The 24825-nt window shown below is 41.9% G+C and overlaps 1 protein-coding gene across 1 annotated transcript; it reads left to right on the plus strand.

Annotated features, from left to right (window-relative positions):
* Positions 1 to 1929: 1929 nt before the first annotated feature.
* On the plus strand, positions 1930 to 3234 carry LOC113837405 (igE-binding protein-like). Its single transcript, XM_027431392.2, has one exon. It carries the CDS (start codon positions 2092 to 2094, stop codon positions 3232 to 3234), a length of 1143 nt encoding a protein of 380 aa, XP_027287193.1. The 5' UTR covers positions 1930 to 2091.
* The last annotated feature ends 21591 nt before the right edge of the window (positions 3235 to 24825 follow it).

Consider the following 24825-nt stretch of genomic DNA (forward strand, 5'->3'; position numbering starts at 1 on the left):
CTAAATATTTCAAATTGATACTAAGTAATGGCAGATAAGGGCTTGCATGATGCCAGGGGGGAAATTACATACTCCTTTTAAGAAGTGTAAATTACCTCAATTTTGGTCATTGTCATTTTTGTGGTTTCATTGGTTAGGTGACACATTAAAAATCAATTAAGTCTCCCCAGATTAGTTTTTAATGAAACCGTATACCTATTTATGTTCTCCTTGTCTCCCAGTAAAACTTCCAGAAGAAGAAAATAACACTTGCTCTCTTATTCTCCTTTAATCCCCACCTACACTGCTCCCTGGTTCCTCTTAGCAACCTGCTGAAAGATCTCTTAATAAGACACCTAATAAGACATTAGTTCTATCCTAGTTCTCTACCCAATAATTCATTCTCAGCCTCCACTCACTGTGATTCCTGGTACAGGAACATCTTTTCTGTCTTACTTTTTATGACACCAGCCTCTCCTATTCTTTGCCACCTCTATGGATGTTTATTCTTGGTCTCTTTAGCTGTAATATTTTCCTCTATATAATTCCTTATGTTTTCTAAAATAGAGATGTAATTCACAGAGCACCGATTTCTGCTATTTTAAAGGTTCAGTGGCTTTTAAGGACTCAGGAGGTTGTCTACTTCAGCCCATGTTCTGTTGCTATATATGAACACCACATACTAATCACTGAAAAGAATAGATATTTACCTAGCCCACAGTACTGGAGACTGGGAAGCCAAGAATGTGGTTCCCGCATCTCTTTGTCAGGATCATGTATATGAAAGGACATCAGATTCCAGAACAGCAGACAGATGTTACATCTTTAACACAACTACTGCCTAAGAGCTCCTGTGAATGGACCAACCACCTTTCAGAAGCACTATCTTCAAATACCATTAACTGCTCTTTCTTACCCAGTAAAACTTCCAGAAGAAGAAAATAACACTTGCTCTCTTATTCTCCTTTAATCCCCACCTACACTGCTCCCTGGTTCCTCTTAGGATTATCTTGAGGATAAACATTGGCAACATGAGGGGGAGGGGAGAGGCAGTTAGAAGAAAGAGAGGGGGAGAAGAGGAGGGGAGAGGAGGACAAGAGAGAGCAGGAAGATGGAGTCAAGAAAAGAGATACCATGATAGAGGGAACTGTAGGAAGCCGGTTCCTGCATTATAATGCTGCCTGAAGACACCAAGGTGTGAATTACTTCACAGGCGCTGGGTAATCTCCATTCCTTTGATCTCTGCCTATCCCGTGGCTCATTTTTGCCTGAGGAGCTAAAGCCATTCATAGGGTAATACGTCCCAGGCGGCTGGTCAGCCTTTTATAAGGGATGGTTTTCTTGGTTCAAATGTCTCTGCTCAGTCTAATGCATTAAAGCTTGTCTGCAGAAGGATCCGAGTGTCCTGCGTGTATTTCTTGCTGGCGAGGAATACAGAGCGGGCGCGGGACATATGGTGCCGAAACCCGGGAATTGTTAACATCTCCGGCATCACGGAGACCCCTCTAACAGGGCGGATTCAGAACTGCAGGGTGGTAAGTTCGGAGAGGTATGCTTCATTCTGACACCTTCCTTTTTGACTTTGCTTTTAATTTGCCACCACTATGGGATGGAAAAGCCTTAATTCTAGTCTTTATTCTAATTTTGTTCACATTGGTCTTATATTATGCCCACCGTGACTGGTGTTCCAGTTCGAGACCAAGCTTACCCCAGGTAGCCTCCAGCATTATGGGCTCTTCAAAACAGAGAGACCTAATTAAAAATTATATAGAGATTGAGGCTTGCCGTCCCATGGTAGCAGAGAGTCAAAAAATGCTTAAAGAGGTACAGGATAATATATCAAAAACCGAACGAGATGAGAGAATAGGAGCTCAAAAAAGGAAGGACATGTCCAAGGAAAAAGGCCCTCCCCAGGATATAAAAAAAGGGGGAGAGAAAATAGGAAATAACCGGTCACACCCCGGTGAATTTAAGAGAAATAAAGATTTAAAACCTAGCCTCTGCCCTACAACGAAACTAGAGGTCTTGGAGCAGAGCAGTTCAGACTCTGAGATTTTAGACTCTAACAAGGAAACAGAGCTAGAGGAGGAGCTGCCAAAAATAAAAGCAAATATGAGGCCACCGCCTGTTAATCCAGCGGGTGTGCTTCCATCAGCACCGCCATTATTTGGTACTGACTCTTTTTTACCATTAGAGGAGCGAAGGAAATTGCAGATGGCTTTCCCAGTCTTTGAAAATGAGGGGGCAAGAATACATGCTCCCGTAGACTATAATCAGATTAAAGAATTGGCTAAATCAGTCCGGAAGTATGGGGTCAATGCCAATTTTACAACAATACAAGTAGAAAGACTAGCAAACTATGCTATGACACCCACTGATTGGGAGACAACAGTAAAAGCAGTGCTCCCCAATATGGGACAATATATGGAGTGGAAGGCTCTTTTTTATGATGCAGCCCAGGCACAGGCAAAGGCCAATGTCACAGCAGAAAATGAAAATCAGAGACAATGGACCTTTGAAATGCTGACAGGACAGGGGCCACATGCCCTCAATCAAACTAATTACATTTGGGGCGTATATGCCCAGATATCAGCTGCCGCCATTAAAGCATGGAAGGCATTGACAAAAAGAGATGAATCAGGTGGACATCTTACAAAGATAGTCCAGGGGCCCCAGGAGCCATTCTCAGACTTTGTGGCCAGAATGACAGAGGCTGCTAGCCGGATATTCGGTGATGCAGAACAAGCTATGCCTCTGATTAAACAATTAGTCTTTAAACAAGCAACTCAAGAATGCCGAGCAGCCATAGCTCCACGGAAAAGTAAAGGTTTACAGGACTGGTTAAAGATCTACAGAGAACTCGGAGGGCCACTTACTAATGCAGGCTTGGCCGCAGCCATCTTACAAACCCAAAGGCGCCGAAATACGTCTGCCTGCTTTAACTGTGGAAAAACAGGGCACCTTAAAAAGGACTGTAGAGCCCCTAAAAGGATTAGAGAAGTGGAGTTGTGCAGGCGCTGTGGAAAAGGTTATCATAGGGCCAGCGAATGCAAATCCGTGCGGGACATAAAAGGTAGGCTTTTACCCCCTAGGGAGGAACCTAAAGTGTCCCAACCAAAAAACGGGCTGCGGGGCCCATGGTCCCAGGGCCCTCAGAAATATGGGAACCAGTTCCGGAAAAGCAACTCAGAGAAGGAAGGGACTCCCGAGGACACTCCGGAGTGGACCTGTGTGCCGCCTCCGACTTCTTATTAATGCCCCAAATGAATGTTCAGCCGGTCCCAATCCAGTCTCCGGGGCCTTTACCCCCCGCTACCATTGGGCTTATTTTGGGCCGAGGTTCCTTGACCTTACAAGGACTCATTGTGTATCCTGGAATCGTAGATCCATATCATAAGGAAGAATTCCAGGTCCTCTGCTCCAGCCCTCGGGGCGTGTTCTCCATAAAGCAGGGAGATAAGATCACACAATTAGTGCCATTGCCCTCCCCTGGGGATAGAGAGAATTGCACCTCCCGAAAAAGAGCCTTGGGCTCTACCGGTAATGATTCAGCTTATCTGGCCATACCCCTAGATGAGAGACCAACTATGAAATTATTGGTTAATGGAAAAGAATTTGAGGGGATTACAGATACAGGGGCTGACAAAAGCATCATTTCATTGCATTGGTGGCCGAAATCCTGGCCTACTGTGACTTCATCACATTCTCTTCAAGGCCTTGGATATCAATCCTCTCCAGCTGTCAGTGCTGCTGCCTTGGTCTGGCGGAGCACCGAGGGCAGGCAGGGACGCTTTACCCCCTATGTCTTGCCCCTCCCAGTAAATCTGTGGGGGCGAGATGTGTTACAAGCCATGGGCATGACCCTGACCAATGAGTATTCCCCTCAGGCATCAGCTATTATGACAAAAATGGGCTATGTACCAGGAAGGGGCCTGGGCAGAAGGGAGCAAGGTAGAATAGAGCCCATTGAACAAAAAAGAAATCAAAGCAGAATAGGACTGGGTTTTATTTAGGGGCCATTGAGGCTTCACGACCCATACCGTGGAATACAGAGGACCCGGTATGGGTCTCTCAATGGCCATTATCCTCTAAAAAGCTGGAAGCAGTCACAAGACTTATACAGGAGCAAGAACAGTTGGGGCATTTAGAAAGTTCTACTTCTCCCTGGAACAGCCCAATTTTCATTATAAAAAAGAAATCTAAAAAATGGAGGTTGCTCCATGACCTGCGGGCTATTAATAACCAAATGCGCCCTCTGGGCCCTGTCCAGAGAGGCCTCCCTTTGCTTTCTATGCTACCCCAAAATTGGAAGCTTCTTATTATAGATATTAAGGACTGTTTTTTCTCCATCCCCCTCTTTCCTCGGGACCGGCAGAGGTTTGCCTTTACTGTTCCCTCACTCAATCACATGGAACCAGACAAGAGGTACCAATGGAGGATGCTGCCACAGGGCATGGCCAATAGTCCAACTATATGCCAATTGTATGTCCAAAAGGCATTGGAACCTGTTAGGAAGCAGTTTACATCCATGATTATGATTCACTATATGGATGATATTCTTATCTGCCATAGGAAGATAGAGGTCCTACAACAAGCCTTCCCCATGCTGGTAGCTGAGTTAAAACAATGGGGACTGGAGATAGCATCAAAAAAGGTCCAGGTCTCAGATACTGGTCTCTTCCTGGGCTCAGTAATTACCCCAACAAAAATAATCCCACAAAAAATAGAAATACGCAAGGATCATCTGAGAACCTTAAATGACTTCCAGAAACTCTTGGGGGATATAAATTGGCTGAGACCCTTTTTAAAGATCCCCTCTGCAGATTTAAAACCCCTTTTCGACATCCTGGAAGGTGAGCCTCATATTTCTTCCCCCAGAAGCTTTACTCCGGCTGCTTGTCAAGCCCTACAAAAAGTGAAAAAGGCCTTACAGGATGCACAATTGCATCACATAGATGAGACATTGCCATTCAGCCTATGCGTCTTTAAAACGGCTAAGTTACCGACCGCCGTCTTGTGGCAGCATGGGCCGTTGCTTTGGATTCACCCAAATGCTTCCCCCGCTAAGATCATTGATTGGTATCCGGATGCTGTCGCACAGCTCACACTTCGGGGAATAAAAGCAGCTGTCGCTCATTTTGGCAGGGACCCTCATCTCTTGGTTGTACCTTACACTGCTGCACAAATTCAGACTCTGACAGCTACATCTAATGACTGGGCGGTGTTGGTTACCTCCTTTTCAGGGAAAATTGATAATCATTTCCCAAAACATCCAATCCTACAATTTACACAAAATCAGGCTATAGTGTTTCCACAGATGACAGCAAAGCATCCAATCCCGAATGGGACGGTGGTTTATACTGATGGTTCCAAAACCGGTGTAGGGGCTTATGTTATAGGAAATAAGGTAGTTTCTAAACAATTCAATGAAACCTCACCCCAGATCGTTGAATGCCAAGTGGTGCTGGAAGTCCTTGAGGCCTTTCCGGGGCCACTTAATATTGTATCAGATTCCTCCTATGTGGTTAATGCAGTCAACCTCCTTAAAACTGCTGGTATAATACGACCCTCCAGCAGAGTTACAGGTATCTTTCAAAAAATACAAATTACCCTATCAAACAGGAGGTTCCCTGTTTTTGTCACCCATGTTCGAGCACATTCGGGGCTCCCAGGACCTATGTCCTCTGGGAATGATTTGGCAGACCAGGCCACAAAGCTGATGGCTGCCGCCTTGTCCACCCAGATACAAGCTGCACAAGAATTTCATCAGCGCTTTCATGTGACGGCTGAAACCTTACGCCGTCGATTTGCTTTGACAAAGCAGGAGGCTAGACAAATCGTTACTCAATGTAAAAACTGCTGTGAATTTTTACCTGCACCTCATGTAGGAATAAATCCGCGAGGCATTAGGCCGCTGCAGATGTGGCAAATGGATGTTACACATGTTGCCTCCTTTGGAAAGCTCCAATATGTTCATGTCTCAGTGGACACCTGCTCAGGCATAATTTGTGCCACGCCTTTGACAGGGGAAAAGGCCGCGCATGTGATTCAACACTGTTTAGAGGCTTGGGGTGCCTGGGGCAAACCTCATATCCTAAAAACAGATAATGGGCCGGCTTATACCTCTCAAAAGTTCCAGCACTTCTGCAGACAGATGGAAATTACCCATCTAACTGGCCTTCCTTATAATCCTCAAGGACAAGGCATTGTGGAACGTGCCCATCGCACACTTAAGTCTTATTTAATCAAACAAAAGGAGGGAATGGGAGCATCCTTACCCTCGGTGCCAAGAGTTGCAATATCCATGGCACTCTTTACCCTTAATTTTCTAAACACCGACGTTCAGGGCCATACAGCGGCCAAGCGCCATACCTCAGAACCTGATAGATCTAAGGAGATGGTAAAATGGAAAGATGTCTTAACTGGTCTTTGGAGAGGCCCGGATCCTATTCTCATAAGATCCAGGGGAGCGATATGTGTTTTTCCACAGGATGAAGAAAATCCTCTGTGGATCCCAGAAAGACTCACCCGAAGAGCCTCTGCAGACCTTCAAAAGTCGAAACTCCACCCTCTACCCCCGGGAGTTGAGAGCCGCTATTGTTATCCAGATTAACTCCTGTCCTTGGCGGAGAGATGGCAAGGGGTGGGGGTAATTGTTCGATGCAGCCGTTTACAGATTGCTGTTATTTTTGGCTGGTCTGTGAGAAAAGGGGTGGGTATAATTGTTTGATGCAGCCGCCTGCGAAATGCTGTTACTTCTTTGGCTGGCATGTAAGCTCCAGGGCTCAAACCAAGAGATCATCCAAGCGCTTATATTTTGGCTAAGCGATAGGCCGCCGGCCAGACAGCTCTTGCACACCCGGAGCCTAGGCTCACTGCACAGGGTAGAGTGTCTGGTTTGTGCAGCCCCAAAGAGGGATGCTGAGCATAGGCATCGCACAGAGTTGCCTATTATACAGGCTTCTCTGGGAGGTACGTTGACCTGCATAAGGGTTACCTGCCCCAGTCCCCCTTTCCCAGAAAAACGGCAGAGGACAGGTCGGGAGTACTTCGGGTCAAGCTGACAGCCTGATGGTGACTCTCGTACACAGTCTTAATGTTTGATTTTGGGAAGGTCAACCCCTGCCTCTATCCCTCAACATATGGGTGACCTATTTGCTTGTAATAATATAAAGCCTTTTCATTAATTAATAAAAAAAGGGTGATATGTAGGAAGCCGGTTCCTGCATTATAATGCTGCCTGAAGACACCAAGGTGTGAATTACTTCACAGGCGCTGGGTAATCTCCATTCCTTTGATCTCTGCCTATCCCGTGGCTCATTTTTGCCTGAGGAGCTAAAGCCATTCATAGGGTAATACGTCCCAGGCGGCTGGTCAGCCTTTTATAAGGGATGGTTTTCTTGGTTCAAATGTCTCTGCTCAGTCTAATGCATTAAAGCTTGTCTGCAGAAGGATCCGAGTGTCCTGCGTGTATTTCTTGCTGGCGAGGAATACAGAGCGGGCGCGGGACAGGGAACCATTACAGGTTTAAAGAGAATTCTGGCACTAGAGAAATGTCCAGAGATCTACAAGGATGACACCAACGAACAATCTAAGCAATAATGGAGAGGCTACCTTACATGCCCTTCCCTGATAACGAGATTGATGACTACCTTATATGCCATCCTAGAGCCTTCATCCAGTAGCTGATGGAAGCAGAAGCAGACAGCACAGCTAAACACTGAGCTGAACTCTGGAACCCAGTTGCAGAGAGGGAGGAGTGATGAGCAAAGCGGTCAAGACCAGGCTGCAGAAACCCATAGAAACAGCTGACTTGAGCAAGGGGGAGCTCATGGACCCCAGAGTGATAGCTGGGAAACTGTTCCAGACCCCCTGAATGAGGAGATCAGTTTGGAGGTCTGGTTTATCTATGGGGCCTCTGGCAGTGGATCAGTATTTATCTCTAGTGCACGAATGGACTTTGGGAACCCATTCCACATAGAGGGATACTCTCTCAGCCTAGACACACGGGGGGGGGGAGGAGGGGAGGGGGGTCTAGGCCCTGCTCCAAATGATATGACAGACTTTGAAGATCCCCCATGGGAGGCCTCACCCTCCCTAGGAAGCAGACGAGGATGGGATGGGGGTTGTAGGGGCAGGGGAGGAGGGAAGGGTGAGGGATTGACATGTAAATGAAGGTTGTTTCTAATTTAAATGTAAAAAAGAAGATTGGCAGCATGAATCCCGAGGAACAAATCTTCAAACCATAGCACTGTGCAGTCACTATTGTCTGATACAATTATATTTCATCATCCATCAAGGGCACTTGTACTCATAGTCAATCATACTCTGTTCCCCACTGCTGTCTCCTACTGACCCCGAAACATTTCAAATAAATGAATCCACTTGATAGTGATGCTCTTAGTCTGGCTTCTTTTACTTACCAAATGTTTTCAAGGCTTATCTTTGCTACAGCCTATAGCAACAGTTCCTATTTTATAGATAAATTAAGAGAGCCTTAAAAATACTATTGGAACAAACTGAAAGTCCAGGATGAGTCTGATGGAGGTTCTAGAAGAAGGGTGAAAGAAATGACAATAAAACCAAGTGAGAAAATCTAAGCTACAACCTTTACGGATTAGGTGAATAAGATTAAAGTGCAGATTCAAGGATCTCAAAGAAACTCTAGCAGAATAAATATGAAAAGCAACACCTAGGTATATCAGAGTTAAAGTAGTAAGTACCAAGTATAAAAATTAATCTCAGAAGTAAACAGAAAAGGTGACACTTTTAGAAACAGAAAATTTAGGTTATATTAATTGCCAGGAACAAATAATATCTTATATGACCTTCAATAATGAGGATTAAATACAGAAACATTCAATTTCAAATCAAGAGAACTATCACAGAATTTATACTATAGAACACAACATTATACTATATTACATTATAGAAAGTTCTTCAGACAATAACACACTTTGAGGTACATATGCACTATTCTTATCTTTCACTTATGAGAAGTAGCTAAGAGCTTATCAGGCTTGCACTGTCTCTTTCTCTCTTTTTCCTTTCCTTCCTTTGTTGATTTTCCTTTTTTGTTTTAAAGACAGGGTCTCTCCCTCCGTAGTCTAGGCTTGCCTTGAACTCACCTGAATAGCTGAGGCTGGACTCAAAGCAATCCTCTTACCTCAGTCTCCCAATTTCTGGAACTATAGATGTCTTCATGAAAGGTTAAATCTAGATGAGTTTGTGTCTGGCTCTAGCTTGAGCCATAAGGGTGTGATAGAGAACTAGAAATCATGTTATAGGTGACAAAGCCCAGGTTTGATATGAGAAATTAAACTTAAGTCTAAAATAGAAACTGAGGCAAATATAATGAATTCCTACATTTTAAGTCTTTAAAAATGTGAATGAGAAAGCCTTTTGATTTTCCTAAACTATATGAAAAAATGATCTTGAGTAGGGTGCACTTTAAAGGACATGAAATGGATAAAAAGATTGGAATTATTATTATTATTATTATTATTATTATTATTATTATTATTCCATAAAATCAAGGGAACTAGTATTTCAGGTTTTTAAAAGTAGCTAACTGATGGGTGGAACTAAAACTGAGATATTGCTCATTTTATATAGACAATAAATCACCATCCATAGCTAACACCAGTTAGTTATTCAGAATTCAGATCCTTACTTCTGGTTTTATTTCAGAGATGACAGTGTCTTGCAGAGACTATCACAGGGAGAGTCCATCTCCTGGGTGGTAGTAAATTAAAAATACCACTGCTGGTTAAAAAGCAGCGTGTCACCAGGGAAGGAGTGACAAATGCTCCAAGAACTCAAGAAACCTCATTTCTAAGCTTGTTTTCAGACACACAGCTAGCCCAAGCTGTGTCTAAATTTTTAAGAACACTGACGAGACTTAAACATATATTTGGAAGGATTCTACCTTATTTTAGGAGGTCAATCAGTTGTTGACTGTATGGTTCACTCTAGGGCTTTGGAAACGTGTTCTCTACACAGTATTTCATTTCACTAATGCATTCAGTGTGTACATGCTGAGTAAGATAGCAACTCAAAACCCTGCTCTAGACACTTGGGATAGAACTACAGAAAAAAAAGTAGTAAGGGATATGGGAATCATTTGATTTCCCAGTTTATGCTTTAAACAGGTGATTGTGATTGCCTCAGGCAAAGTAGCAGAGAGCAGTGAATATGCTAGTCCAGTAGTCTGGGTAAAGAATAGTGAGTGGTATTTTTGAACCAGGAAAGAAATGGGAAGATAAAGGCATGTCAGAGGCCAGAGACGAAGCATCCATGTTTTTCTTCTTTCTTTCCCCTTTCTTTCATTTTTCCATCTCGGTACTGTTTGACGTATACCTATGGCCGGTTATATTAATGCTCTTCCTTTTAATTTTTACTTTCTAATGGACGCAGAAGAATATCATAAAAGAGTATTGTATAAATACAAACTTATTTAAAGGTAGACAGAAACAGTACAAGTCTTTTTCCCCATTTTTGAGCTTATAATACATTTGTCCCTTGCCTTTCCTCCTGCAAAATCCCCCTCTACACCCACTCATGTTATCTTTCAAATTTGTAGCTGCTGCTTTCATTAATTGTTGGTACATGTACATATGTGAATGCATATACATATTTATTTCTAAATATGGTAAGTATGAATAATGTTACCTTCATGTATAATTTCAGGGTTTGCCATTTAGTACTGGATAAATAAACTACATTCTCTCTCTCTAAAAAAAAAAGAATATTGTTCCACTGTCTTTAGGCTGTGAGAATGTGGGTAGCTACACTCTCTCTATTTCAGTTAAATAGAGATGAAAGCATAGTGCCTATCTCATGTTATCGTGAAGATTAAATTGGTTTATCCACAATAGGCCCTGGGAATAGTACTTAGCAAATAGTACTTAGCACTTAATAATTGTTACCTATGATTATAATCATCATAATAAATATCCCATGCAAGGGTCACACACAAGGACTCTTGGACAAATGTAATGTTTCAATATCTTGTGATAACCCAGATTGCTTTTCAAATTCAATTAAACTCTTATCAAGTGTTTAAAAATAATGTAGAAGGCTAAAGTTGCAGAATACACAGATGTGAACAGGGCTGAACAAGAGAGAAGGCAGACAAGAATGGATACATGCACAGATAATTAGGTAGATTTTGTGGCAGGAAAAATATCCACCCTCAGCAATATTTATTAGGTTCTCATTATGTATCATCCACTATACATGGTGTCCCTAGCATAAACGATAATGCTTTCCATCGCAAACAAACTCCTTGCCATCCTGGAACTGCCTTCTGAAGAATTCCAGGTGGGGGTTGGAGAGATGGCTCAGAGGTTAGGAGCACTGCCTGCTCTTCCAGAGGTCCTGAGTTCAATTCCCAGCAACCACATGGTGGCTCACAACCATCTGCAATGAGATCTGGTGCCCCTTTCTGGCCTGCATGGATACATGCAGGCAGAACACTGTATTCATAATAAATAAATCTTTTTTTAAAAAAAAAAAAGAATCCCAGGTGAGGAAGCTGAGACAAACATATAAGGGAGGAGATTAGGATGACTCAGAGTGAAAATTGGAAAAATGAACAGTCTAAGAAAATATTGCATAGCTTTTTCTATGTTAAGTTTATAATTTGAATTTTAGGTAAATTTAAAAATGTGTATAATTTCCTCCAGTTACATGATTTCCCTGGCAGCATTCATTTGCTCTGGCATGGCAATGCAAGGTAGACAGTTGAACTCAAAGACAAGCTGGATGATTTATGAGATAACTTGCAAATGCATCGTTTTAAGAATGGCCCATACAGTCTAATATGGTTGGCAATAGTGAAGACAAAAAGCGGGTATTGGAAAGAGGGGATGAGCTGATTAAAAGAATACAAGGTCTATACAGGGTAACTGAAAGTTCCAGTAAAAGACAAAGAGGGTGAGTATAAGCTATAAGCTGTTATCAGAGAAGACTGACATTGATGTCTTTATTCGTTGGAACTACCACAGGCCATATAGACCTATGAAATTGAAATAAAGTTAGAGCCAGGATCATTTAAAGGAAGGTTATGCAACTTGGACTCCCGGTGCTGGATGGGTTCCCAGAAACTATTGAAACAACTGTGAATGGTGGCAGAGTAAGCATTGAAAGGAAGGAAGGGGACCGGCTGCTCCAGCTCAGACATCTGCCAAGTCCATATGCCCGAGGGGAGTGTGCCACACGCCAGGTTCTTCCTCAGCCCCAGCCAAGGGTTACCAGGCAGGCATTGCAAAGGGTATGCATATTTCCAGACAAACCAATGTGCATTTGCCTTACATAAGATTCCCCAACTTTAATCATTAGCAACTAATTTAACCTTGGAAAGATGCTGGGAGACGCAGATAAAATCTATATTTGGCACCCAGATATTCACTTTGCCATCATTGAGCCAAGGCCTTCGGTCGATGGGGGGTAAGTTGGGTTCAAGTGTGTAAAATCTGAGGTGAGGAGCAAGTGATTTGTTAGACAAGCCATACTATCCTCGGGAAATTCAAGACAAAACAAGGCTACTCTGTAATCATGTCTGAATGAATACAGACAATGTGTAAGTGTTGTCTGAACAAGATGACCAAATGTATTTTTCTTTGTTAGTTAAAAACTGTGTTACTGCTCATCGCATATTTATCCTTGTTTCATAACTTTCCAAATAATAGATAAGATTTTCTCAGATAACTTTGTAAAATTACTTGTACTTCTGGAGAGCTTCCAGTTCAGAATAATGCCCTGCCAACTTGGATGTTCCCAGTACAGCACAACTTGGCTTGCACAAACAAAATGAGAGATCGATTCTGAGTCCTCACTGAGAAACCCTGTGGGTCTCTGTGGTGTATCAATTCCCTCTTTAGAATAAATCAATAAATTCAACTTTGTCCAAGTACAGGAGTGTTCATGTGGTCTTTGGTCAGAGGGCATTGACATGTAAGCCTTTAATCTTGCAAAACCTTGTCTCTTGTTGCAACATGCAATTCCTCGCTTCTTGAATTACCAAAACAACTAAATATGAAAATAGATTCATTGTTAAAAGATGTAAGAAGGATAGCTTTCATCTTTTATATGACTTTGGAGATATTTCAGTTTTTATTTGTGTGTTATGACTGGAAATCTTGTGACTTACACCACCCGTCTAGAGAGATGAAGGGTTTCTAGATGGATTTTCACCGTACTCAATTTCCTGGCACCAAGAATCTCATTGAAGATTCTTCCCTTTTATCTGCCATCAATTTATTTGGGTAATATTTTAAATAGAAATAACCCCAGAAGCTAACTGAGGTAAAAATAAAAGCAAAATGTGAAATAAGCTATGCTGTTTTTGGTTTTTTACTAGTTGGCTGTATTGGATACTGAAACTCATTTCTTCCTCCATTAAAAACCAATTCTTGACTACTTGGTATATAAAGCATTTTCCTAGTTATTAGAGGTGCAGTTATGAATGAGACAGATAGCTTATAATCTCTTGAGGATCAGAATGGGAAATGAGAAGACAGTTGAACACATAAGTGAATGATTCCAAGTGAAAGGAAACCCTCTAGAAAATAAAAATCAAGTTAAAAGTCAAAGATTAATTAATGGGAGAAAGGGGAAAACTAATTTTGATGAGATACATGGTCGGGGACATTTGAGCATAAAGATCTTGATAAACCTAAACTTGATAAACTAATAAACCTAATCATACCAGTCGATAGAAAGGAAGTCACTAAGAAACCTAAGAAAGAAACCTAAGCCTGGGGTGGATGATGAGATTAAAGAGGTAGGCAGGGGACAAAAGACCTTTGGTGTGCCATGGAAAGATACTAGAAGGGTTTTGGCAAGGGAATTTCATGATCTGACTTATATTTTAGCAGATCAACTTGACTACACGCAGAGTATGGAGATGCAAGATGGGTACAAAGTGACCAACGAGGAGGCAACTGAACCTAGCTGGTTCCACCAAAGAAGTCCCTTCCAAGTTTTTTAAGGACTAGGGCCTGTTATAATAGGTTTTACTTAGTAATATCTAAGCCCTTTTGGCATGGCATTTCCATTTTGCCTGGCTAGTGAGATCTATGGGCATAGTTGAAATTTTTCTACGTTTGCTGGTCCTGTATACATAATAAGTTTTGGTCTTGTCAAGGGCATTGGATTCCTGTTTCCCTGAAGACTTCTCCCTGTGTGGTCCTCCCCTTACCTAGGATTATTATTATGTTTGGCTAGATGCCTTGCTCTGATTTGAGGAGCAGTGGAGGGATTGGAAAATAGTCAGATTTAAGAAACTCACAGAGTGAGATCTGACAGAACACCCCGATGCACTGGAGATGAGCTGTGAGCTTTCAAAAAGGATTGTAGCTGCTTCCCAGTCACCTGAAGGCTCACGAAGAGTCGTACCATTAAGTGAAATAGGAGAAAATTCAGAATAAAAACTCAGATTAAGATTTCTCCTGGGGGTTCGCTGTGTTTACAAAGAGTTGCAGTATTGAAACACAAAGGGTAGTAAATATTTGTAGACTTTAGTGCCTAGCCTATGGAGTCACTCTGTGTTAGCATGTAAAGCAATTCTAAGAAAGTTAGCTACTCATTCATGAACACTTAATGCTTACACATGAAAAGATGGCAAAAATCAACACACATAAATTAAAAACAAAACCTTAAAAAGCCTAGCACAATGGAAAAGAATTTGACTTGGATCTGAACATCAAGGGAGCCAATAAGAAAATATAATTTTAAAAGCGTGAGTCCTTGAGAAAGACTCTTCAAATGGGAAGGATTACAAGTGGGTAGTATAGGAATACATTTTGCTTCTAGCTAATTGAGTATGGACCTCCATAGTCAACAAGACCTCCATGTTGTCCAGTGCTCTTTAAAGTCAGGGAAGACTAGTGTAAATAGCAATCACATGTGTGAAATTCTCACCCCTTCCTGTATGCTTCTGCCAGTTTTCAGAACAAACACAGCCCTCCTTTTTTTTTTTTTCAGAAGTTTCAGCCCAGTGGGTGCTGAAAGCAGTATTCCAATAAGGAAACTAGGAGGGTGGGCTCCAGAGTCACCTGGAGTAGATTAAAACCATCATCTACCAGTGTGCTCTAGAAACTTACACAGCCTCTTTGCCTCAATGAACCAGCTCAACAGCGAAGTTCTCACAGGGTCCTCATGAAAAATAAGTCACTATACCAGAGCAAAGCCATGACTGTACGCTCACAAGCAAACACATGTTGACTAAGTAGTGTGTGTGTGTGTGTGTGTGTGTGTGTGTGTGTGTGTGTGTTTGTGTGTGTGTGTGTGTGTGTGCACATGTGTGTGGGAGTAGGGTTGGGGTACATGCTACGGCATGTATGGGAATGTCTGATCCTAGTTATTGGGAGTTGATTATCGCCTACCACCTTGTGGGATAGAGACTTGAACTTAAATAGTAAGACTTGTTTACAAATGCCTCTATCCACTGAGCCACCTTGCTGGCCCAGAATCCACTGCAGGGTAAGTTTTAATCCTCTTTTAGACTATAAGGGGAATTGTAGGGAGACACTATAATCACGCCTCTTAAGGGCTGGTTAAGGTGTGCCTGACTACTCCTGATGATGCGTGATAGGTTTTTAAGGGGCTGCAAGACACATGGGTGCCCCTTCTCTCTGACCTGCCTGCCTTGTTGTCCCTGGCACGCTCTGGCTTGTGTTTGGCTGGCGTTTATCTGAATAAAGATATCTTAACCTTACAGACTACGGGTTGTTTCACAATAATCCACATGTTAAAAAGGCAAATTTAATTTTAATACTATAGTTTACTTAACTTGCCAAAATATCATTATGATAAGTTGTGATTAATCTGAACTATAATTAGTGTGCCCTTTTAATATTCCTTTTCATATTAATTCTAAAATTCAGTGTCATTTTGCATTTAGAATATGTCTCAATTCTTTCTAATAGTAATTGGATTACTGAGTGGTAATCATGTTGGAAAACACAGTAAAGCATTACTTTAAGATGAACAGCTCAAATCAAATTACTCAATACTGGGATTTTTTTTTTTTTTTAAGGGACCTGAAGTGCTGTGGGATATCCTAGCCTCTCCCTGTGTATCTATTTTCTCCTTTTTATTTTCCTCCCTGTACTCTCAGAAGAAAACAAAAAAAAAAAAAAGAAATTAAGAGAAACTAGTTCATCCAGTCATGCAAAACGATGGGCGTTCAGGTTGCATGATAACTTGGTGGCTCGGGTTCAAATGTTCAGTTTCCACTAAGGCCCAATAGCAGGCCAAGAGTTGTTTTTCAAAGGAAGAAGAGTTGTCTGAAGATAATGGCAGAGCCTTGCTCCAAAATCTCAACAGTTTTTTCTCTGTGATTCACCTCTAGCAGCCTTCCAGGGCACCAAACAGCATCCCTATCCGCCACAGACACCTCAAGTACCATACTGTTAGTTGCATCATGTGGTCCAAAAGGTAAAGCAGTCTGGACGTGTTGAAGAGCTTTCTATTTCCTGTTCCAGGCCTCACACAAAACTAGCAGCTTTCTGAGGCACTGTGTGTATGGGGCAGAGTAACACACCAACGTGGGGAATATGCTGTCTCCAGACTCCAAATAGGCCCACTAAACATTGTGTTTCTTTCTTGGTCATAGGAGGGGCAAGGTGCAATAACTTCTTCACCTCAGAAGAAATATCTCTGCAGGCCCCACATCACTGGCCTCCTGAGGGAATTTCACTGAGATAGAAGGTCCTTGAATTTTGGTTGGATTTATTTCCCATCCTCTGAAACACATAGGTGTTACCAGTGAGTTCAAAGTGGTTTCTATCTCCTGCTCAGCTGCTCCCATCAGCATAATCTCACCAATATCAAGTGTGGTCACCAGTGTGACATTTTGTGGACGACACTGACAATCAAGATCCCTTCTAAGTTATGATACAGAGCAGGAGAGTTAACTTATCCTGAGACAAAACTGCTAAGGCGTACTGCTGGCAGTTGAAAGCAAATTGTTTCTGGTGGTCCTTATGGATGGGCATTGAAAAAAAGGAATTTGCTAAATTAATAGCTGCATACCACGTATAACACATATCATGAGATGTGTTAATTTTCTCAAGCAAGGACATTACATCTGGTATAGCACCTGTAATGGGAGGTATTACCTGATTGAGTTTTCAAAAGTCAATATAGGAGAGATAAAGGGAGATATGGTGGGAACCACCACCCCTGTGTCTTTCAAGTCCTTGATGGTGGCATTAACTTCTGCAATTCCTCCAGGGATTTGAGACTGCTTTTGATTTGCTATGTTCTTTGGCAGAGGCAACTCTAAAGGCTTCTATTTAGTCTTTTAAACCATATTAGCCATCACTCCGTAGGTCAGGGAACCAATATGAGAATCCTGCCAACTTCTAAGTATATGTATCACAATTATACACTCTGGAATTGGGGTTATAACCACAGGATTGGCAACCTACTGGACCTACTGTCAGTTGGACATCAATCAAAACTCCATCAATCAGATGATCTCCATAGGCTCCTCCTTTAACTGGAGGGCCACAATGTTTCTTGGGATCTCTTGGAATCAGCATCAATTCAGAACCAGTATCCAACAGACCCTGGAAAGTCTGATTGTCCCCTTTCCCCCAGAGTACAGTTACCCTCGTAAAAGGCTTTCTGTTTTCTTTGTTTGCCTTGTCTCCAACAGCTAGAGATAAAATGTCTTTGAACTGCTGGTCAACCCTTCCAAACTGAGGTTCCGAGGACTGCTATTGTTCAAGCCCCTTTTCAGAAGATTCATTGCTTCCATATCCGTGGCTCCATGTCTTCTTCACTCAATTATTTTATCCACTTTTGCTGTCTGCTGTGATGGGGATTCTTCAAATACTGCTGAGCTTGAAGATTGTGGTATTGGCTGAACCATCCTGTAAGGTCTCTTTCCTTGATGCCAAAATTTGTCAGTTATTCCTATGAAATAAAGTACAAGCCCATTGTTCTTTAGTCTTGATACTCGGCAGAGGGTTGAAGTCTCAAAGCACATAGTCAATAATGTTCATTTAGTTTATCCTGTGCTTTAAGTCTGATCTAATAAAAGTTTCCACTCACTTCTGGCACCTGAAAGCCCTTCCATTTGTACCTGGAAGCTACGGTATCATTGCCCATCTTCCAGCTGACCCAGTACAATTTTTTTTTGTTGGCTAATTATGAAACAAAGACATCATCCAGGCATGTTGGTTCATGCCTGCAATCTCAGAAATTGGGAGGCTAAGACAGACTGGAAAAATGGCACAATTTAAAGGCTAATCTGGACTACAGAGTAAGATCACGTATCATAGAGAGTCAAAGACAGATGGTTTTGTAATGAGGAGTGCTAGCTGCTCTTCCAGAGGATCTGGGTTTAATCACCCAATCTCCGGGATTTGACACCCTCTTTTGACTTCCATGGGCACTGGGCATGAACATGGTGCATAGACATACACGCGACAAACACCAACACTTGTAAAAAGTCAAAAGAGAGAGAGGTACAGAGAGATAAGGGTTAGATCAGCACTTTCTGAGATAGTATATTTTTTCCAATGAGCTAATGCATGTGACGGCTAGTCTTAGTTGTCAACTTGACTACATCATCCAAAAATGGAAGGCACACCTGTGAAGGAATTTTGCTTAATTTGAGTAGGTAGAACCACTTCTATTCTGGACCTTTGAGGTAGGAAACCTCACACCGTTGACCCAGATCTTGAGGAAGGAAGGCACACCTTTAATCTGGACCACACAGTCTGTTGGAAGCCTATATAAGGACACGGAAGAAGGGAGAGTTTGCTTTTGTCTGCTTGCCCTCACCTCACTAGTAAGTCCATTCACAGGCATTAAAGCCTACTTCTTTGAGATTCCAGCATATACCAAAGACCAGATGAGACATCCAGCCTTGTGGACTGAGCAACGAATGGATTTCTTGGTTTTCCATTCACAGTCAGTCATTGTTGGATTAGTAGGACTGCAGCCTGTAGATTGTTCTAATAAATCACACACACACACACACACACACACACACACACACACACACACACACACACACACACAGTTCTACAAGAGTCTGTTACTCTAGAGAACCTTGACCAATTCAATGAAACTCTGGCTGAATATACTTACTTGAGTAAGATGGGGAGGGTTCAGCATCAAGCCATACCGATTTGAATCCTAGAATGAAATGGGTTTTATCTGCTGACAAGCCTATGAGGATGGAACTAATTTAATTCTTTGAATATTTTCTGAGTGATCAGCCAAGTATCTCAAAGTGGTCTGACATAGAAGGAAGCTTTAATGATCTATTAGCTGACCTACTCTATTAGGGCAATCTTCAGTTTTGTTGGGAGCCAAGAATTGAATATCAATTCACTTGCAAAGATTTCCTAGCCATTATTGGAGTCATCTATTTTCTCAGATGCTGGAAGTTATATCAAAAACACTTTTCCAGTATCTTCCAAGTTGTTATTAATTACATCTGTCATGTTTTGCACCTAGAATCATATAGTTTAATCTAGTATACTAAGAGGTAAGACTCAAAACAAGAATAATTTTGACATAGCTTTGTCAGGATAGTTTTATAAAATGCTACATCTCATCTATTATATGTGTTTTAAATAGATTTTTGTCAAAACTGGGGGCTTTAGGATCTTCATTAAATTAATAGAAAAATCTGAATTCTGCTTTTTATCAGAAAAGCCTGTGTTAAATCAAGTTCTCATCTAGTTGAGAAGAAATTCAGCTTTATCTTTTGAGTAATGCTTCAACAACTACTGGAAAACGAATTACGAAGGCTACTCTGGTGATAAATTCCACCCAAATGGTCTGTTCTCATTTAAGATGATATAGAACCAGAAGTAACACACAAGTCAGTTTTTATAAATTATAAGCCAATAAATCATGTTATCAGGATGGCCACTTTGTAACAATGTAATTACATATAACATTCGATGCAATGGATAGCTACCATAAATAGCTGTGAAGAAAGGGTATACCAAACATATCTGTCTTTCCTAAATGGGTTTGCAGATATGCAGTGACCTGTCTTCAGAATGTTGGAACTCTTAAATATCATATATAGATATTCAAAACCATAGCAAAGCTTTTGACAAGGTAAATTTTTCTCTGAATTTTATGGAAGAAAAATGTTTTAATTCCTAAACCTAACTTGTAACTGGATGTTAATTATATTTTATAGATCCTAGATCCATCCTATAATAGATTATATTATAGGATATAGAAAATATTGCTGGGCGTGGTGGTGCACACCTTTAATCCCAGGACTTGGGAGGCAGAGGCAGGCAGATCTCTGTGAGTTCGAGGCCATTCTGGTCTCCAGAGCGAGAGCCAGGATAAGCTACAAAGCTACACAGAGAAACCCTGTCTCTAAAAAAACCAAAAAAAAAAAAAAAAGAAAATATTAACCCTTTATAAAGCAGATTACAAGTAGAATAAATATTTTAAAGTCTCATTTGATAGCTTTTAATGACCTTATTGAATGATGAACACTAAATGCAAAATAAATCATGTAAAAATTTCTATGTGGAATTCACTTTCCAGTATAACTGCAAAAATTTTGTGTTGGAAAATATTAAAAAATTAAAACCAAAATCCACCACCACCAAAAAGAAACTGCAGGTAGGTACAACACTTCAGCAAAAATAAAATGATTCTTTCATTTATTAATATTATGAATGTCTGAAAAATTACTAATTTTAGAAGTGTAAATTTCAGCTTTTAGTGTTTCTTTTAAAAATTTTAATTAGTTAAAATATAAATATTATTTTGTTTATTCCTTGAAAATTTCATATATGTATACAATGTGTTTTGATTTTATCCACCTCATACTACCTATTTCAACTTCTCCCAGATCCATAGACCAATCTTCCTCCTGACTGAAAGACCTGTTTTTGTTATTATTATAAGTCCCTTGAGTCCAGTGAGTGCTAACCACATGCAAATATCTGTAGAATCATCCACCAGGGTATGGACAACCTACCAGTAAATATGTCCCCAAAGAAAACTGACTGTCCCATCCTCAGCAGCCAACAGTTGACAATAGGTCCTTAGCTAGGGGTGGGGCCCCTCCTGCATCCATGCTGGGACTTTGATTGGCCTGAATTTGTGCAGGACCTATGCAAGGAACCACAACTGCTATGAATTGGTGTGCACATCAGCCTTGTCATGCGCAGGACTCTGAGTTTCATTGCTCTCAGCCCAATCCTCAGGCTCTTACATCCTTCCTGCCTACTCTTCCACAATGTCCCCTAAAACTTTGATGTGGGGAGCTTGATAGGGCTCACTCCTCCAGGCTAAGCACTCCTATCCATTTATTCTTGGCACACTGACCAGTAACGAACGTCTCTATGCCTAGTTTGTTGTACATTTTTATGCAATTTTATTATTGAGTCAAAATATATGTTCCTACCCCCTCAACAATTGGTTTTTACCTGAGAAAGCTCATAGCAGTGACAATGAAAACTAGGATATCGAGAAAAGATACATCATTTCTTTCCATAAAAACGTATTGGACGGTAACTAAGAGAGCAGTTTTGTCCATGACTGAAAGGGCACAAGAAACAACAAATGAAGACTGAAGAGTCAATTACAAATAGAAAAGGAGGGTGTGGCAGAAGAGAGGAAAAAAACGCATGAGATGGACAGGGTAGCGGGATTTCTGTTTGGACTTTATTCGTTTGCCAGCTCATTTTTTTTTTTAACGTAAGTTTTAAAATTGACTTCTTGGAAATTTCACATCATGTACCCCAACCCCATTCATCTCTCAGTCCCTCCATATCCCCTTCTCACCCTTGTAGTGAACTCAGTGAAGAAAATTTAGAAAGAAATACAAATGAAATAAAAACAAACATATCAGAACAAATAAAAATACAAAGCAAAAGCTACCACCATCAACAAAAGTGTCAAAACAAACAAACAAACAACGACTTCACTCCTCTGTCTTTCCTGCCCCTGTCACTTTCCTCATTCACCTTACTGGCACTGGGAGCTGCGGTGTGTCACACAGTAGGCCCTTTTGTGCAAACAGCTTCACTTGTAAATGTTTATTGGGTAACGAGCTGTTGGGTCAGGTTCAAAGCCTCTGGCTTCTGCTGCGTCATCAATACTGGACCTTCGACAGATTCCTCTTGGATATCCTGCTGTTGCCCTAGTCATGGAGATACCGTGGCTGCGATCAGTTCCTTCACCGACTCCAGCAGGCCATAGATGGGGTGGGGCCAATTCAGAGGTCTGAATGTGTGCCTGGGTGCCTGCAGCTGAGATGCTCAGTCTGGGCCTCCTGGGCCACCCTCTCAGATGAGGGGTGGGGACAGCTTTCCTAAGTGTGGGGGACAGCTTTCTGACGAAGGGTAGGGCCAGCTCTTCCATGCCAGCGTCATCTGGGTTGGCTCTCCCAAGGCCATCGAGGGGTGGGGTCATCCTCCATCTCTGAACAGCCCTCAGGCTTCAACATGCATGGTTCCCATGCACTCATGTGTTAACATGGGCAACAGACATTGGCACATACCTAAGCTGCAGCAGGACCACAGACCCAGACGTGGCCCTCAGCAGCAACTTGGGCCCAGATGTCACCATGGCCCCGAGTAGCAGTGAAGGCCACTCAGATCTTTATGGGGCCTGGTGGCAGCATGGTCTCCAGACTCCAACAAGGCCCCAGGTGGTTGTCCAGACTCCAGGCATCCACATGCCCCCCGATGGTAACAGCAGTCATTGACATCAACACAGAACTTGGCTGGGATAAGGCCACAGATCCAGACATGCCCCCAGCAGCATCTAGGGCCTGGATAATCATCATAGTCCTTGGTGGAAGCATAGGTCAATCAGATCTGTATGGACCCAGCAACAGGATGGCTCTTGGACACCAACATGGTCTCAGATCTGAGAGCCCAGGCATCTGCATAACCTTCAGTGGTAAGAGGAGCCATGGACATTGACACAGACCCTCACTGTGATAGCGCCACAGACTCAGATACGGCCCTCAGCAGCAGCATGGGCCCAGACATCAGCATGGCTCTGGTGACAAGCAGAGCACACACATCAACCCAAATCCTCACCAACTTTCTCTCTTCAGATCCAGCTCTTTCCACCTCACATGAACCATTCTGCTTCTCTCTCTCCCTCTGCCATTTCCCTACCGTATGTTCACTCACCATAAAGGCACATGACTGCCTGGGTGGGGGCCTGTGATTTTCTTCACCCACCCAGGCCACCCAGCACCAGGGAGGCCTGTGTCCACTCATTTTACCAGATGTTTCTAAAGTCCCTTTGATGGGACAGATCCTATGCTCAATGTATGAGTCCAAAGGTGTGGACAAAACTGGCATAATCTTCTCCTTACAATGATTAATGTTTAAGGGAGGAGCAATAACCATTAAAATAATATATTTTTAAATTCTACAGTGTAAAGAAAGAGCTCAGAGATGGGCTGGAGAGATGGCTCAGAGGTTAAGAGCACTGACTGCTCTTCCAGAGGTCCTGAGCTCAATTCCCAGCACCCACATGGTGGCTCACAACCATCTGTAGTGAGATCTGGTGCCCTCTTCTGTTGTGCAGATATACATGGAAGCAGAATGGTGTATACATATTAAATAAATAAATAAAATCTTAAAAAAAAGAAGTCTTCATTCCTGTTCACAACAAGACGTGGCAGAAGACATTGAACACTGGACGACTATGACTTTCCTTACTGCCATGTGGCAAAGGGCTATGCTCAAATCTAGAATGGAAAATGGATATGGACAGCCATGCTGAGATCTGCTTGCTTGGAGCACACTGTGATGATGTCACCATAGACCACAATGCATTGCAAGTCTCCAAGGAGTCCCTTGAGGAGAGAAAGGAACCTAGGATGGAATGAGGAATCCAGCTGGCTCCACCTCAGTGCATAAAACAGCCTCACTGAAAAAAAATTTGGAGAAAAAGTGATGAACTAAGTAACCCTGTGAGTGGAAATCAATGGGCTAAAGGCAAAAAGGATTACGTGGAGGAATTATACTCTAGTTAATAAAGCTGTTTGTTTGTTTTTCAGAGATGTGAACCAATGGTTTGATGTCATTTTCCAAGCTTCCTCTGATTGAACTGCTTAGTAACTAGAAGGTGGATGGATGTAGCCAGATTTTCCCTGTTTGAGTTAGAGGTTTAGATGAACAAGGGGAGCTGTCTAAAAGAATGGATTGAAGTTGGAGATTTTGGTGCAAACTCATACTTAGTTCAATGTGAAAGACTCTGTCTCTGTCTCTATATCTCTATTTATGCTAATAAGCATGCTAACACACACACACACACACACACACACACACACACACACACACACACACAAACACACAAAGGCCTGGAAACAATGACACCACCCAGTTTTCACCATCTAACACCACCCATTTTTTTTTTTAATTTCAATAAAAGAACCACTTTTCTTTGGAGAGTGACTGTTTCTAGCACTGGGATAGAATATATGCAATATAGGCCTGAAGCGTCTTGTATGGACAGAAACAGTGAGGTGTTCAAAACAACAGAAGCGTCCTCTCAACAAGCAATGGTGAGGCTATATTTTAAGGCTGTAGAGAAACATACGATAGAACCATTGAAAGAAAGGTTATAACAACGTCAATGGTGACATAAATAAGATTTTATTATGCCTTCTGGTAATACTGGCGGGAACGTAAGATAAAGGATTATATCTTGGGACCTGATCACAATTTGGAAATAGATAACTCAGTTTGAAAGCATAGATAGGATAGACAGGCTTCAACTCTCTATATTCTTCCCGAGTGATCCACCTTCTCCTGTCAGCAGTGGTTCCGAAAACTCCTAAAACAGGACTGTCAAATTAAATACATGAGCTTG

The sequence above is a fragment of the Cricetulus griseus genome, chromosome 10 (assembly GCF_003668045.3).
Source record: "Cricetulus griseus strain 17A/GY chromosome 10, alternate assembly CriGri-PICRH-1.0, whole genome shotgun sequence".
Classification (NCBI taxonomy): domain Eukaryota; kingdom Metazoa; phylum Chordata; class Mammalia; order Rodentia; family Cricetidae; genus Cricetulus; species Cricetulus griseus.

Coding starts and splice junctions, on each gene's coding strand:
- LOC113837405 (XM_027431392.2), top strand. CDS start 2,092: ATGAGGCCACCGCCTGTTAATCCAGCGGGTGTGCTTCCATCAGCACCG.